General features: G+C 43.1%; 2 protein-coding genes across 2 annotated transcripts; both read right to left on the bottom strand.

Moving 5' to 3' along the window:
* Positions 1-822: 822 nt before the first annotated feature.
* Positions 823-2,867, bottom strand: LOC112554011. Its single transcript, XM_025221566.1, has 2 exons — positions 2,419-2,867; positions 823-1,489 (listed from the first exon to the last, which is right to left on the bottom strand). Exons 1-2 carry the CDS (start codon positions 2,852-2,854, stop codon positions 1,128-1,130), a joined length of 798 nt encoding a protein of 265 aa, XP_025077351.1. The 5' UTR covers positions 2,855-2,867; the 3' UTR covers positions 823-1,127.
* A 6,583-nt stretch (positions 2,868-9,450) lies between these two features.
* LOC112554476 lies at positions 9,451-11,206 on the bottom strand. The gene is made up of 3 exons (XM_025222257.1): positions 10,363-11,206; positions 9,842-9,975; positions 9,451-9,502 (listed from the first exon to the last, which is right to left on the bottom strand). The coding sequence occupies exons 1-3, from the start codon at positions 10,900-10,902 to the stop codon at positions 9,451-9,453; spliced, it is 726 nt and encodes a 241-aa protein (XP_025078042.1). The 5' UTR covers positions 10,903-11,206.
* Between the last annotated feature and the right edge of the window lie 3,257 nt (positions 11,207-14,463).

Raw genomic sequence — 14,463 nt, 5'->3', positions numbered from 1 at the left:
CATTTTTTCCTCATTATTTATCATTTTTTCCTCATTTCTGCTGTGTGTGAATATTATTTGTAACTTTCTTTGCGGGGAGGCAGTTCCCAGTTTTTATTTATTTTTTTGACGAGTACTCGTAGGTGTATTTTTTTATCTGGTTTTTATGGGTGTGTGTGTGTACGTGTATTCGTGTTTCTATTTTTATTAAACTGCGTGCTTGTATCGTTTTCCCCTTTTTTTGTCGTGGTTTGTGCAGTGCACGGTTTCGATAGGTAAGTCGCTGCCTGCCTCCGGCCGAGCGTCTGTGCGTCTCTGGCCGGCTGTGTGAGCGGCTGTGAGCGTTCTTCCGGCGAGGCTGGGGGTGGAACGCGACAGTTCTGTCTAGCTCATTCCCACTATCCTTGTCTGTCTGTCTGTCTGTCTGTCTGTCTGTCTGTCTGTTTGTTTGTACGTGTTTCTGTACAGATTGTATTTTTTTGTAAAGAATATTCCAGGGTCAGTCCTGCGGTGCAACGGTTAGCACCTGATACAGTGAGACTTGGCTGCACTGGGTTCAGATCTCGTCTCAGGCTGCCGGAGAGTGTATTGCTATCTTTAAACAGATTATGTTTTACATCTCTACGTTTAGACAATATGTTTATCACTATTTATAGCATTTTAGAAAATCATTATTATTCATAAATTCTCACTAAATATTGTCAATAACATAATAAACATTTCTGCATTATTATGTGACCTTTTTTATTGTTAGCACATGTTTCAATAATGTTACACTTAAGGTACAAATACGCAAACACAAAAGCATACGGTCCTGACTGCTTTGAATAATTAAATCCTTACAAAAGTATAACCGTTCTTTATTACTTCACATCCAGTCGTCGGGAGGTTAGTTATATTTTCTAGATCCGCTTCCATTTGCTATTCCCGTCATCATTGTTTTGTTTGTTTTGTTAGACGGCGTCCGTTTTCTCTTCCTCTTTACATCCACTTGGCAGCTGGTCAGGGCGATGCATCGCTCGTCACTTTGCCTGCTGCAGCCTGTAACTACCCTTGCTACTTCGCCTCACTGCTTCTTTAAACGGGTGAAAGCCGTGAGTATATAAATAGATATACATATATGTGTCACACACAACATGTGTATGACGTCACTTATCCTTCGTTTTGTCGTCATCGTAGACAATCACAAGTTGTGACGTACACCGGGACATAGCGTGGAACCGGACTGTATCATGATCCTCCAGACACACGACGACTTTTCTCTCCAGACCACTAACATCATATCCAAGCGTCACCCACACCACGTCACTGCGAGCCGTGGCCACGTCATCGATGTCATTGTAATTCATCACACGCACTGGGATACCCGCTTCTTTAAGTCCATTCACCATACCGGAGTCGTCAGTCATGTAAGACCAGTACACCACCAGAACGTTTCTCCACTGTAGGCAGGGCTGTGTTGTGGTGCCGGTGGTGGAGGTGACGGTCGTGGCTGTTGTCGTGACATTCTCTGTTAACATTCAAAGTAAGTTTCTATTATTAGTTACTGATCGGAGATACAGCGTACATACTAACTGACACATGGATAAAAAAAAAACACGTAAAATGTCAGACACACGTAACTAATACTGTGTCTTAATCATGATGATGATGATGACATCTTGATAGCGCACTTTACCGCTACGACCTTTGACATCAGCAGTCAGCAATGTCCATGTAGATTATCACACTCCACAGCACAATCACACTGTAGGTAAACTCAACATGTTGTACACAAAGTAAACAACACAAACAACGGCGTTACACACAGCAACATTTCAAGTCTCACACAGTCAAGAGGAGGTGAACAAAGATTCACCTGAATACTTCAGTTGTAGACAACACAGGTAAGTAACCAGACACAAGCCATCGTGACAGCAGCCTCAAACACACATGGAGCAGACGACACACAACCACCAATCCCTGATGTCACACTCATCATCAGTCACATCGTTGAGATGAAGAGGACACAAACATGTACTCTACAGACAGTGCAGCCATATGACACAGGTCCACACATCACAAACTAGAAAACTGAGTGGTCAGCAGTGCCAAACATGTTAGAAGTGTCAGTGAAGTAGACACAAGTAATACAAATGATAAACAGGTCTCACATAGGGCAAGATGGCGCAGATGTTACAGTTGAATAAAAATGTTCTAGAAAACAGACAAAATGTGAAGACAGAAACCTGATGTCACAGACTCACAGATGACTTGTACACACAAACCCTGGCGCAGGGAAAAGACGAAATGTAATGAAGAGCTGTCACCCTGTAGCCAGTTAAGTGAAGTGACATGCCACTCATATTCACAAAACTGTTTCTCACCTGCTTGTTATTTATCACACTGATAACTGTTTATCTGTCAACAGACGTTACACTACACAATACACACACCTACCTGTAACACCAACACGGAGACTGTGTAGGAAGCTGGCCACGTCACGACCACACGTCACACAGTGAACTGGACTGTCACCTGAGTGACCTTGACCTCGGTGAGACAGTCGTCTGACTGGCGGGCCGTCTGTGTGGTCGGGCACACCTCGCTCGCTGTACGGGAGAACAAGACGGTCAATAGTGATCAATGTGTTCTTCTCGACTTCCCTGACGACGGCCGGAGGAGAGCGGAGGGGTCTGGTTAAATATTCCACTTGCCAGCCGGCGGGTGCGTCACCATGGTAACAATTTGCCGCCCAAAGATGGAGATGAGGAACTTCTGTCAGCAGCTTCTCACACACAGTGTCGAAGTGTAACCTCTGACAGACATGAGTGTTACAATAGTTACCGTCACACACAGCTTCCTGCTGGTCAAAGGTCGTGGAGCGCACAAACATCACAAGTTTTCAATTCCTGTCAAAGTATTTTATGAAGTATCAGGAACACAAAAATCACTTTTAATCACAATAAAGAACAGCTTTGTGTCACGTGTTCAGAGTATGTCTGTGTTTGTGTGACTAGACAGTAAATGTTTAATACGTTGATGTCAAGGGCAGGGCCGGCGCTAGGCTGTGTTGCGCCCTAGACGAAAAAAAATTCTGCGCCCCCCCCCCCCACCTCACAAAAAGTGAACCATGTTATATCATTTGTTTTGCAATTTATTTAGTCCTGGTCATGAAATTGATGCTTAAAACCTCACTTTTCTTGCTTTTTGCTGTGCAAAACGAGTTATCAGTTCCTTCAGATTGAGTGCATTTTCCAAGTCATGTTCGATAGATATGGTGGCCAGTCAGTCAGTCTCTCTTGCAACATTGTTGATCTCGTATAGTTTTTACTTAATTTTAATTTTGAGAAACTCCGTTCTGCACTGGCAACAGAAATTGGAAGGGTCAATAAAATTCTGAGAGACACTACAACATTCGGCACAATATCAAATAGCTTATGTTGGATTATGAATGTTAAGACTTCTTTGGGGTTCATTTTAGGTTTGGGAAGTCTTCTAGCCACAACCTGAAATTCAGAACAGAGTTCCTCCGCGTCAATGTCTTTGCTGTCTCTGTGCATTAGTGCCTTTGCCAAGACCTCGCAAGATAGTAGAATGTCCTTCCTTGGTTTTTCAGAAATGCTTTAGATATCATAAAGAAATCCAAACAATGCACTGTGCTCCTGAATCTGTTTAAATCTGTCTTCAATGGACGCAGTTCAAACAAGAAAGCTAGGCTTAAGTATCACCAGTAAAGATTGCGGCGGTCTGTCTCAGAACTCAACACGATTGTGATGTGATAAAGACCACCAGACTGTCACGGACCCGTTTGTGCAATGAAAAGTTTTGCAAAAAGTTACACCACCGCTATCGCAACCCGTTGCATCCACACAATCAAAATAAGCACTATAAGAAATAAGGAAATGAAATTAATGTAAAGAAAGACATAAATCGTGTTAATAAAATATATACAGCTATGTCACAGTGTATAAAATTCATGCGAACTTATCTTTACAAACTCCCATGAAGTGGCTGTAGGACAGTAGCTCTGTTCAGTCTGGCACGGCTAAAAGCAGTTCACAACCTTTACTGACTCAGCTGTGGAAGGATGATAGCTCCAAGCACCCGAACAGACGATTACAAAGTAAGTTCAAACAGCAGCACGAGATGTCTGCAGCCGCTCAGAAAAGTGAGGTTTTGACATCGTCCTGTGGGTTTTAAGTTCAAAGTTACAACTACCTCTTCCCCAGTCTCTGGCTGTCCAGCCCTGGTAATGTGATCTGACTTTCTTTAAAGTGGTAGAGATTTATCTCTACCCTTCTCCACTGCCACCCCACTTAGGTCCTTTCAATCTTTCTCTCCTCTCTCTTTCTCATCTCACGGACAACTATCAAGTATCGAGTGACATCGCACCACCTTCTTTGTCCAGTCTTCTAGTCTGATCCGACTGGTCATTAACTGTGACAGATTTATCGCTACCTGTGGGCCTGTCCACCAAGCACCTCCATCGGCAAGTCCTTTCAATCGTTCTCTTCTTTCTCATCTTACAGACGAACTAACAAGTAAAACCGAACTGACTACATGTTTGCTGCTTAAAAATAGTAGAAAAGTGGTTTTCTACAAGAACTCATTACGACCAGAGGCATTAGAACCCAGAAGTGTCAAAGAATGGCTTACTAAAATTAAATCTTTTTCGAGAATTTGCTGTCAGAATTGATTAATAACTTATAAGTAAGAACTACTTTTTGTCAAGAAAAGGTACGTCTGTTTTCAATTGCAGGCGTGCATCATACACACATGGATGCTTGCATGCTCCAAATCAGACCTACACTTATGAGTAGGGAATCTCAAACACTCGTGTAAAAGGTTTATGGATGTGCCACACTGATGGAGACAGAAATGGTAGCACCTTGCTCTGGTCTTATTTTGCTGTGTGGTCTAAAACTCAAGCTATCACAGCTTCCAGCCTCTAGACCACCCTGATAGCAGCTACCTGTACTTTGTTCCCATCCAAAGTCACACCTCACAGGTGGGCGGGCAATGAGAGAGTCTGTCAAGAGAGAGTCTTCTGGACACTAACAATACAAAGTTGTAAATCATGGTGTCAGGGCAGCTCCCCACACAGTCCAGTGATCAACACCGCGTGGTGTCCAGCATAGGGTTTGTTGAAAACAAGAGAAGTATATAGACTGTAGGTCTTAGTAGGCATTATCTCTTAATAACCAATTTCAAATATTCTGTCAATGGAGCATAACAACAAGCTATCAATTCAAACTGTAGACAAACAGATGCACTTTAGATAATAAAGATAAACATTACAAATTGACAACTAAATTAAGCGTAATACACCAATCGAACAGAAATTTAATAATTAATAAGAAAGTTAAATATTCACGACCATGAGTCACAACAGTAAGTACAAGACTATAGGCCATCAGTGTCAGTAAATAGATATGCTATAAACTTCAAATGGCTCTACCTTGATGTTTGTCTGCTAGAGACTTTAATACTCTTATTAACTAAGAACTCGTTCGTGACATTAGCTAAGTTCCTTCGGGTTGAAAGTTCGTAAGTGTAATCAATATTGAGCATAAAACTGTTGTCATAACCACAGAGAAACTCGCGTAGCAAACTCAAGTCAGTGTTGTTGTCCCTGATCTCAGCTGCAGTGTTTTCAATGCATAAGTGTGGAACCTCTTCAATAGTAAGATAGAAGAAAGAAAGGTGAGGTTGGTATTAGTGGAATGCGGTCCACTCCATCCTAGGGGTCCGCACTGACCAAGCCCCCATCCACCAACCCGCCCCTCCGTGTCTATCCTCCGCGCCCTCCGCCCTCTTCTTCCCCGCTGGTTAGCTGGTCACTTCAAGTGCGCCCTGTAATAATGGGTTTTCCTGTACTACATCACTACATGAACTGAGAAACTCGGTGGTGAAGTCAACCTACAAGCAGAGGAAAAGGTGCCTTCCACCTTTGTCTTCCACCAACGCCGCCCCTCTCAACTCCCTTCCCCGCCCCTCTGCCCTCTACTTCCCTGCTGGTTAGCTGTGGTCACTTCAAGTGCGCCCTGGGATAATGCGATAATGGGGTTTTCCAGTCATACATGTACTGAGAAACTAGCGTGGTGGTCAGTCTACAAGCAGAGGAAAGGTGTCCTGCTAATATCATTTTGTGAAAATATTTTTCCCTAAAATTATTCATTGAAAAAAAAAATAAATAAAAAAGCAGGCCATTTTTCCGCCCCCCTCGGTCGCTGCGCCCTAGGCGATTGCCTAGTTCGCCTAATAGGTAGAACCGGGCCTGGTCAAGGGGAGGCTAGTTGTATGATAAGCTAACTAACAATTTACATAACAATGTGTGTGAATATCTGTGAATGATGTGGTTGTGTGGTTGTGTTACATTAGTGAGGGAGGCAAGAGCGAATATATGTCTGTTGTCTGAAGCAAAATGTGTAAATATACACATAAATGTATCTTGTACAAATAAAATTAATGAATTGACAAGCATTACCGTTTGTTATTGAAATGAATTGTGTACAGATGTACAAACTGATGTTTAAGGGACTCGTCTGGTTCAACACGTACATGTACACGTACGAAAAAGATATCTCTCATTTCTGTGTTTATGTCATCTATAGTAGACAAAGGATGAGGTGGTGAAACTGACTGCAAGATAAGTAGTAAATATAGTTGTCGTACATGTGTAACTTACAAAAGAAATTCTACCTGAAAATATATTAAACATGCAAAATACATAAGAAGCAAGTTTGTTCTGCCTTACTTTGAAAATAAAGTCTTAAATGCACATTCAGTATTATTATCATTGTTTTGGCTGTTGAGCATGTATTGCATCCATCAACTGGTGTCCTCTTCTGTTCCACATCTTTGTTCACCTTCGTTGTCTTCAAGTCAGTGCTAATTGTCGCAATGTGTTCATCAGGACAAATCACAACTTTCTCATTTCATGTTACCAGCAGTCTTGTAGCACATCCATCTCGGCTTTTCTTACTGTTATACCTAGCGTTTCTTTCGGATGATCGAGGTGAAGGTTTGTCCCCTTGGTACCCACGTATGGCAGTTCGCGCATGCGTACAAGTCATTGCAAAAAGCGTCCGCGAATAAAATAGTTGTGTACCCGAGCGAAACTTGCGTGAGCAAGTCACGAGTTCCTTTGATTAAGGAATTATCTCCTGTTAAACACCTGGTTGTGATTATTAGATCACAGCAATCGGCATCTACCTGTGTGTCTGTCATCACATCACACGATGTAATACTCACGTTACTTCATCAGCGATGACGTACAACGACCCTCCTCTTGCTGCCTGTGACAAGTCGTTGACGGCCTTCTCTGCCTCCATGTCTTCCACGTCTTTACCGTTAACAAGATCATACTCCAGGAGGTGAGGCTGACCGGGTGAGACACCTGCTGACTGTTGTGTCTTTACTGTCTGCAGCAACAGGTGACACAGCATGATGCACGCTGCACCACTCTCATCACCAGTACTCACAATGTAGACGGGGTGACCACCAAGCAGCCATTTTATGCCCATCATCAGCAGCACCACAAATTTTACCTGTACCGGGCGGTCCGGTGACAAAGAGTGTGGGAGGCGCCGTGTGTAGCAGGTGAAGTTGCTCCGGGAAGAGTGTGATGACAGCAGTATAGCACTGTCCTGTCCACCACACGGCCTGACCCAGGGTCTTGACACTCACACGTGGAGGACATGTACATGGCACAGTCACTGTTGTCGCCGGACCACAGAATCTAGTACAGTCACATCAGTTGGTGTGTGTTACAAAAACAATTTCTATTTCTTACAGTTAATAATAAGTTGATGGTTAACTTCATTTCATTTTTCGAAAATAAAAATAAATGATTTCTATTAAACCTAAAGAATCACTTTTCACTCTCTAACTTATGTTATCTGAAGAATTTTGCTAAAGCTTACTTCTATAACGGACACAATGATCTGTTCCAAATTAAAAATTGAAGTACTCCAGCAAAATGCAGAACAGCATGGTAAAAATTTGTAAGGGAAAATATTTTTATAGTTTCACAAGTTTACAGCAGGCAGTTAGTGAGCTGGAGAAAAATAATTACTCAGAAAAAAAAAGAATAATTATAACATTGTGACAATGGTTCGCCTCCGGCAAACAGTCGGACTTGCATTGCTTACATCTTTGTTTTTTTTTTTTTTTTGTTGAACATGAAAAACAACATCAATGGATGATTCAATTGCGCTGAAATATATATTCCGTGAACATGACTCCTAACACCTTTCCCACCATGCTAGTCCTTTGTCACACCTTCCCTGCTCGTCTTACTTTTACATTGTTCTTGTTATTTGGTTCCTCTGCGTTTTCTGTATTTGTATTTATTCATCTTTAGACAGTTTTTTTAGTTCGTGGGGTATTTGTTCATTTTCCTGTCCTTCGTATGCTTTCCATGCCTCGTTCTTGTTCTTAAGAGCTAAGAGCTTGCTCAGTAGGAGTTTGAGTATGCGCCTTACAAATTATGTACTTATTGTTATTGTTATTATTATATCACATTAGTGACTTTCTGTGTGTGGAGGGGTGTTTGCATGCTTTCTTTGTGTGAATGTGGGAAAATCTTTGAGGAGAAAAACGTCTGGTCTAGAGTGGGTTACAAGTGACTGGTGATAATGACATGTTTACAATGTAAATGTAATACAGTCAAATCTCGCTACTATGCCACCTACCGGGACCGAGCAAAAGTGGCATAGTAGCGAGGGTTCGTAAAAACTGCTTTTTTTGTTCGTTACCCGTCAGTCCAAAGCTCTCAAGAATCGTGAGCTGGCGCATGTTCTGTCGGCGGATGTCGTACATCTCGTTGTCTAGTCGATGGCACGCTGGCATCACACTTGGCTTCCCGCTTCTCTGTTGTAACAATTTGTGGATGGTGCTCCTAGCGCCTGGGCTTCCTCGATCGGAACAATTTCCTCCTCGATCTCGTCCTCTTCGCTTTCCATCGGCTCCTCACTGCACAGCATCTCCTCCGCAATCTCCTCCATCGTGAGAGACCCTCCAGTTGCGAGGCGCTCGTCGGCTTTGAGAAAGACAGACAGCTCGATCTCCTCGTTCTCGTGCATCTTTTCCTCGGCAGGTGGCATAGTAGCGAGATTTGACTGTATAAGGTGTGTCACTGTGCTCAGAATTATGAGGCGCGTGCAGTCGTGACGTCAGCAGCTGGCTGTTAGTGTAGTTACAGCGCGTGTCGCCGATTTACCAGCGCGTCTTCATGTAAGGACTGTTGTATATACTGTGAATAAAGTTTTGTTGGAAATCTCTTCGACTGTAAAGACTCAGTTTGTTGAAGAGGTTGGCACAGCAGATTGAGGACCAACCGACAAGCCGTTGACGACGACATCGGCGTTAGGGACTTGTGCTTCGTCGCCCATCAACATCAACATCACATTTCCACATTTTCACTGTAACATTTGGTAACAGTTACCAAAACTTGCTCAAGATAAAAATCTTGCTTTTAAAATTTAGTCAGTTGACGATTTCTCTGACGACAACAGTGGCGTGAGCACTGATGTCACATCTAACATCGTACACGAGAGGACTTAGACTGTGACAGTGTTGTGACTACACATTATTGTAATATTTACCTGGCTACCAGTGTCTTGTACAACTGAGGTGTCATGTGACTGACAGGTCCAGCCCCAGCCACACGTCGCTGCCACCAGTGTCCGAGTTCCTTCAGCACGTGACTACTGACGTCATAGGGGGGAATTGGTGTTTTACGCCGTGTCAGCAACTAAGGCTATATTACGGCAAGCAGCCAGCCCTGTAAACAGATGCCACGTGCAGAGAAAGAACAGCGTGCCCGAGACGAGAAATGAACTCAGGGCAGCCAACCTTCACTGTATTGGTGACAGGCGCTAACAGCGCTAACCGTTGCGCCACCGGACCGCTGACGTCATACGGGGTCTTGGGGTCAGACAACTGATCACAGCACAGACACAGACCTCGGATGTTGGAGGGATCATTTGCTCCCAGACACCGACACAGGTCCTGTATAAAAAGTCCTCTGACTTAAAGAAAAATGAGCTAAATATGTCGAGGTTTTTAACTAACAGATCTAAAGCACAATAACATGAAAGTAATTACACAGTTATTATAAAGTATTTACTAAGATGTAAAAGTAAAACAAACAGCGTAGTTTACTAATGGCTTGTGTGACACGTTTTTAAAACCATGCTAAATACTTGTAACTTGCTTGAAGCTTGGAAAAACTAAAAAAAGTGTTATGTTTAAACATCCACAGACTCTTTCAAACCATCAAAACATTTCAAAGATGTCATTTAATTCTTCTACAATGTTGGCATATTCATTTTTTTCTTTTTTTTAGAAACATGTTTGTAGACGTAATAATGAAAATAGACAGAAGAGAGATGAAACCTGAGTCAGCTGGGGGTCGCCGGAAATGGCCTGTTGAACTTCATCAGTCGTGAGGTTGGGGAAGGCGATGACCTTAGTGACGGGCAGACCGGGAGCGATGTCAGACACCAGGTGAGACAACATGGCCTCCGCCTTGTCCAGCTGTGACATGGCCTCCGTCAGCTTCTTTCTGATGTTTTTGTCTTTATCGTCTTTCGACATATTCAGTGCCTGTGTGTTGTCACCAAACGCCTTCACCTCGCACGTGACTAAACCGAAATGTCGGTGAATGAGAAGCACATCAAAGTCGCCTTGTTTCCAGTCGGGTGGCAGAGCAGATGGGAGGTTGGCCGGTAGGGGGAGCTGTGCAGCTGCAGCAGTGTAACAAGGTTCCCCCAGGTAGTCGCCGAACTGAAGCTGAGTCAGTCCAACCATGACTTCTTTGTTGTCTTCACACAGTTTCTGGAGACAGTAGAGCACCCGTTGCATGGCTGCATCGTCTCTGATGTCACTGTCCTGCACGCGTGGTGGCTGAGGAATGGAAGCAGCAGCTGATGACATCGCTGTCTAACCTGACTGACCTGACTGACCTAACTGACCTGACTGTAGGACGAGAACCTCCTGACCAGCAGCTGACTGTCTAGTCATGGCCACGCGGTTGACGTAGACAGGAGGCAGGAAGTAGGCGCGAGAGTCGAGATGAGGGAACGCGGCCTCAACCCACTGTAGCCAGAATGTCTGGGCCTGGTCTGGTAATGGTTCCTGTGTCAACACCAGTCTGGTCAGTTAAATAATAACTGCCTATCAAATCATTTGAGTATTTCTGCTCAAACTTTACTTGTATTGGCTACTGCTATGTAATACATGAGATGGCCAGTTGTATAATTCTGTCAACCTGTAAGGTATTTTTTTCTGATCTCTTGCATTGTAGTCTATTACACACTGCTGTAATATACATTTGTTTGCCAACAAACAAACCTTTGAACCACTCTTCTGGTTGATGAGCTTGACTGCCGCCTCGATCTGAGTAGGAAGACCGCTGATGATAAGAATCTTCATACCTGGTACAGGTGAGAGGTTGGGGTCAAACTCTACATCAGCTCCTGTATTTTTCTTTACCTCATCCAAGGGGCGTGTGTTCACTTTAAATAAAAAAAAACTTTTTCATGAGTGACTATCAATGCGTATACACATTTCTCTTAATTATAACAGACAAATTCTTTTTAACTGATCAGGTATTGTTAGGAGAAGCTGTAACGGCTGATTGCGCTACTGGTGTCTTCTTTTTTTAACCTTCACATCGAACACAGATCATCATTACTGAACTCGTGATCATAAAGCAGCTCATTATGATTATCATTTCTCTGTCGGTTGTCCGCTATTTTCATGATGTTGACATAAGAATGCTATTCAATTTATTTTTTTTCTGTCTACTTTTTATCTTACTTTCATCTACTGTCAGTTTTTAAAAAGTAAGCCATACTAAGAAATACAACCTACCTGTATCTGTAAGTAGTGTCGCCTGTTCATCAGTCACAGCGTGTAGGTAAACTTTGACCCGGCCACCGCCTCTACAACTCTGTCTTCCACCTCGTCTTTTAGGTCGCTGTCCCTGTGACAGTTGTTACAGTGAGAGGACAACATCGTGAGACTGAACACCGGGTACATCACTGAGATGATCATGTACAGGATGACATTAAACATCTACATCAGCTTTATACTAGTTAAAGGTGTTTTCACACAACAAAAGTAGGAAGATAAAAATAGTTGAAGTACTCTAAGTGTGCAGGGAAGGAGAGTGGCTCACCCGAGCAGACGACGGATGACCAGACATTGCTGACAGTGGTCTCCCCTTTACAGGACCAAGTTTGAAGGAAGCAGCGTCTGCACCACGTGATCTCCACTCTTGGTGAGAAACCAGCAAAATATCATGTGTATGAGGTCTTAGGTTAGTATAGTGTCGAACCCATGCGTCTCTCAGATCAGATGAGAGCGCTCTTAGCACTGTTTCCCCAGCTAGTGGAGACAATTACTGATTACTTCATAGCTTACTTCAGGACTGTGATATACCCAATATGTCGCTCAGTTCACTCAGTACTGCTCAGTATTGCTCCTTACTTGTGATGACCTCAAACACACTCACAGCCTGTGTCTCCCTCCTCAGGCCACGATGGGGATGTCATCGCTGTATTGAAGTCTTTATCATATCAACGACAGAAGGAAATAAGTACTCACCTGTCCTGAAGTAAATCTTTCTCGCACTTTTGCAGTGGAATAACTCAGTTATTTCTCTTGCTCTGGAATGGCAAGATGGCGGAACTAACATCTGTATATTCAATGTCAATCTACTTCATCGGAGTTTCCCGAATCGCGAAATAATATTTCAGCTTTGATATCATCATATTCTATATGTAGTGGGTAGGGGTGTACAGAAGTGTATTGTTATATTTAAACCGAATTTTAAACTCAATGAATACGTATTATAGATCAACATCAGGGTGTGTTCGATGTTGTAATGAGTGACCGTTGGGGCAGGATATGGTCTTTGCTGGTTTTCTCGAGGCTCAGGCCCCAGTGAGTTTATTGAAACACTTGATGACTCATCTGAAATGTAGGGAGTGTTGAAGTACACATCACCTATAAAATATCTCCCACTGAGTGGATGAGATTTAACTGCTGTTTCACTACTGACTGAAATTATCGTTTGATGTCAAAGAAAAAGCTTCTTTTGCTTTTACATTATCTTTATTTGCTTTCACCGAGACTTGGCTGAAGGAGTCGGACAGTGACAATGATTTGTATGTCAGCGGGTTTGGCCATCCCATTGCCATGGACAGATGTCCTACTATCGCCAACAAATCCACCGGAGAAGGCGAGTGTTTTATACAAACGAACGGTACTGCAACACCGTTGTTGTCAAGGAACGACTGTGTACCCCCGATGTTAAACTGCTGTCCATTTCCCTCCGTCCTTACTACCTCCCCAGGGAATTCCCTCAGCTGTTTACACACTTGTGTATACATCCTCGTGCCAAAGTCCGCCGACGTGACACACAAACTATAGATGTCATTTGTCAGGACGACCCTTAGTTTATCCTTTGTAAACTTATCGGGATACTTACAACTTATGAGCAATGTATATCCTGCTACACTGCACACAGGAATTCTATTAGCGACCTTTGTGACAGCTCTGTACCCGGTTCACTCACGAGCGTCACGGAAGCAGAATACTGTAAATATGTGCACAATGTTACCCTGAATATTACAGCTTCCTGCTTGTCAGTCAGCTCAGTGCATTTGTACAAACGAGCAACACAACACATATAAAAGCCGCGGTTACAAATTACAGAAAGAAACTGGGGGAGAAGAAGGAAAGGATGGCCACTTGTTACTGTAGTTACTGTTGAACGTGAAGTTCAATATTAAGTACTTGTGTTATCATTGTTTATTGATTTGAAAGGATCGTGTGTCTCTTCCTGACCCTTGATGTTGTATTGTGGAAAATGTTTCAGCAACCAAATGACATCCAGAATCAACATGTAAACCTCGCTCAACCCACTCTTCCACCTTTGTCAACAAAAAGGACCGGCCAACGGTAAACACATTTAATGTTTTAAGAAAAATAAATGATGATGGAATGAAAAAGAAACAAGAAAAATAGCTCTACCGTCTACTGTCTACCGTCCGCAGAAAGGTAATAATTCTCTCGACTCTGCTCTTCAGATAATCTGATGCCAGCAGTCAGATGATTCAGTGTCCACACACACACACTCTCGGTACCCAAGTTCGCCGAACAGACGATCATAGAGTTATATCCACTCGGAAAATCGTCGTCACGGATGTCACGGGTGTCCCCTGGAACTGTCGACCGCCGAATTATATCCAAGACAGCTTCGGAAGAGAATATGGCGATTGGGCACTACCCTTCGGTAGGTACGATGATAGCAACCGTTATGAATGTGCTGCTAATACAGTGGAAGGTCTGTCCTCATACACAGGTTTCCACTGCATGATTTTCAGAAATAAATCCACATCGGATCGCAGTGACTGCTGCCTCCGTGTAGTGCTGTTCACTTCTATGTCTCACCGCTGAACACCCTGACCGTTACATTCAAGAGACCAA

The sequence above is a fragment of the Pomacea canaliculata genome, linkage group LG13, assembly GCF_003073045.1.
Source record: "Pomacea canaliculata isolate SZHN2017 linkage group LG13, ASM307304v1, whole genome shotgun sequence".
Lineage (NCBI taxonomy): Eukaryota > Metazoa > Mollusca > Gastropoda > Architaenioglossa > Ampullariidae > Pomacea > Pomacea canaliculata.
Note: the sequence above shows the minus strand (reverse complement) of the source record. Positions and strands in the feature narration are given on the sequence as shown.

Excerpts from the sequence above, each read along its gene's own strand:
- LOC112554476 (XM_025222257.1), bottom strand. The coding sequence starts at position 10,902 with ATGTCATCAGCTGCTGCTTCCATTCCTCAGCCACCACGCGTGCAGGAC. Across the intron at positions 9,976-10,362 it reads GCGACCCCCAGCTGACTCAG|GACCTGTGTCGGTGTCTGGG; the intron begins GTTTCATCTCTC and ends CTTTTTATACAG. Across the intron at positions 9,503-9,841 it reads CAACGGTTAGCGCTGTTAGC|ATGTGACATCAGTGCTCACG; the intron begins GCCTGTCACCAA and ends GTACGATGTTAG.
- LOC112554011 (XM_025221566.1), bottom strand. The coding sequence starts at position 2,854 with ATGTTTGTGCGCTCCACGACCTTTGACCAGCAGGAAGCTGTGTGTGAC. Across the intron at positions 1,490-2,418 it reads TCTCCGTGTTGGTGTTACAG|AGAATGTCACGACAACAGCC; the intron begins GTAGGTGTGTGT and ends GAATGTTAACAG.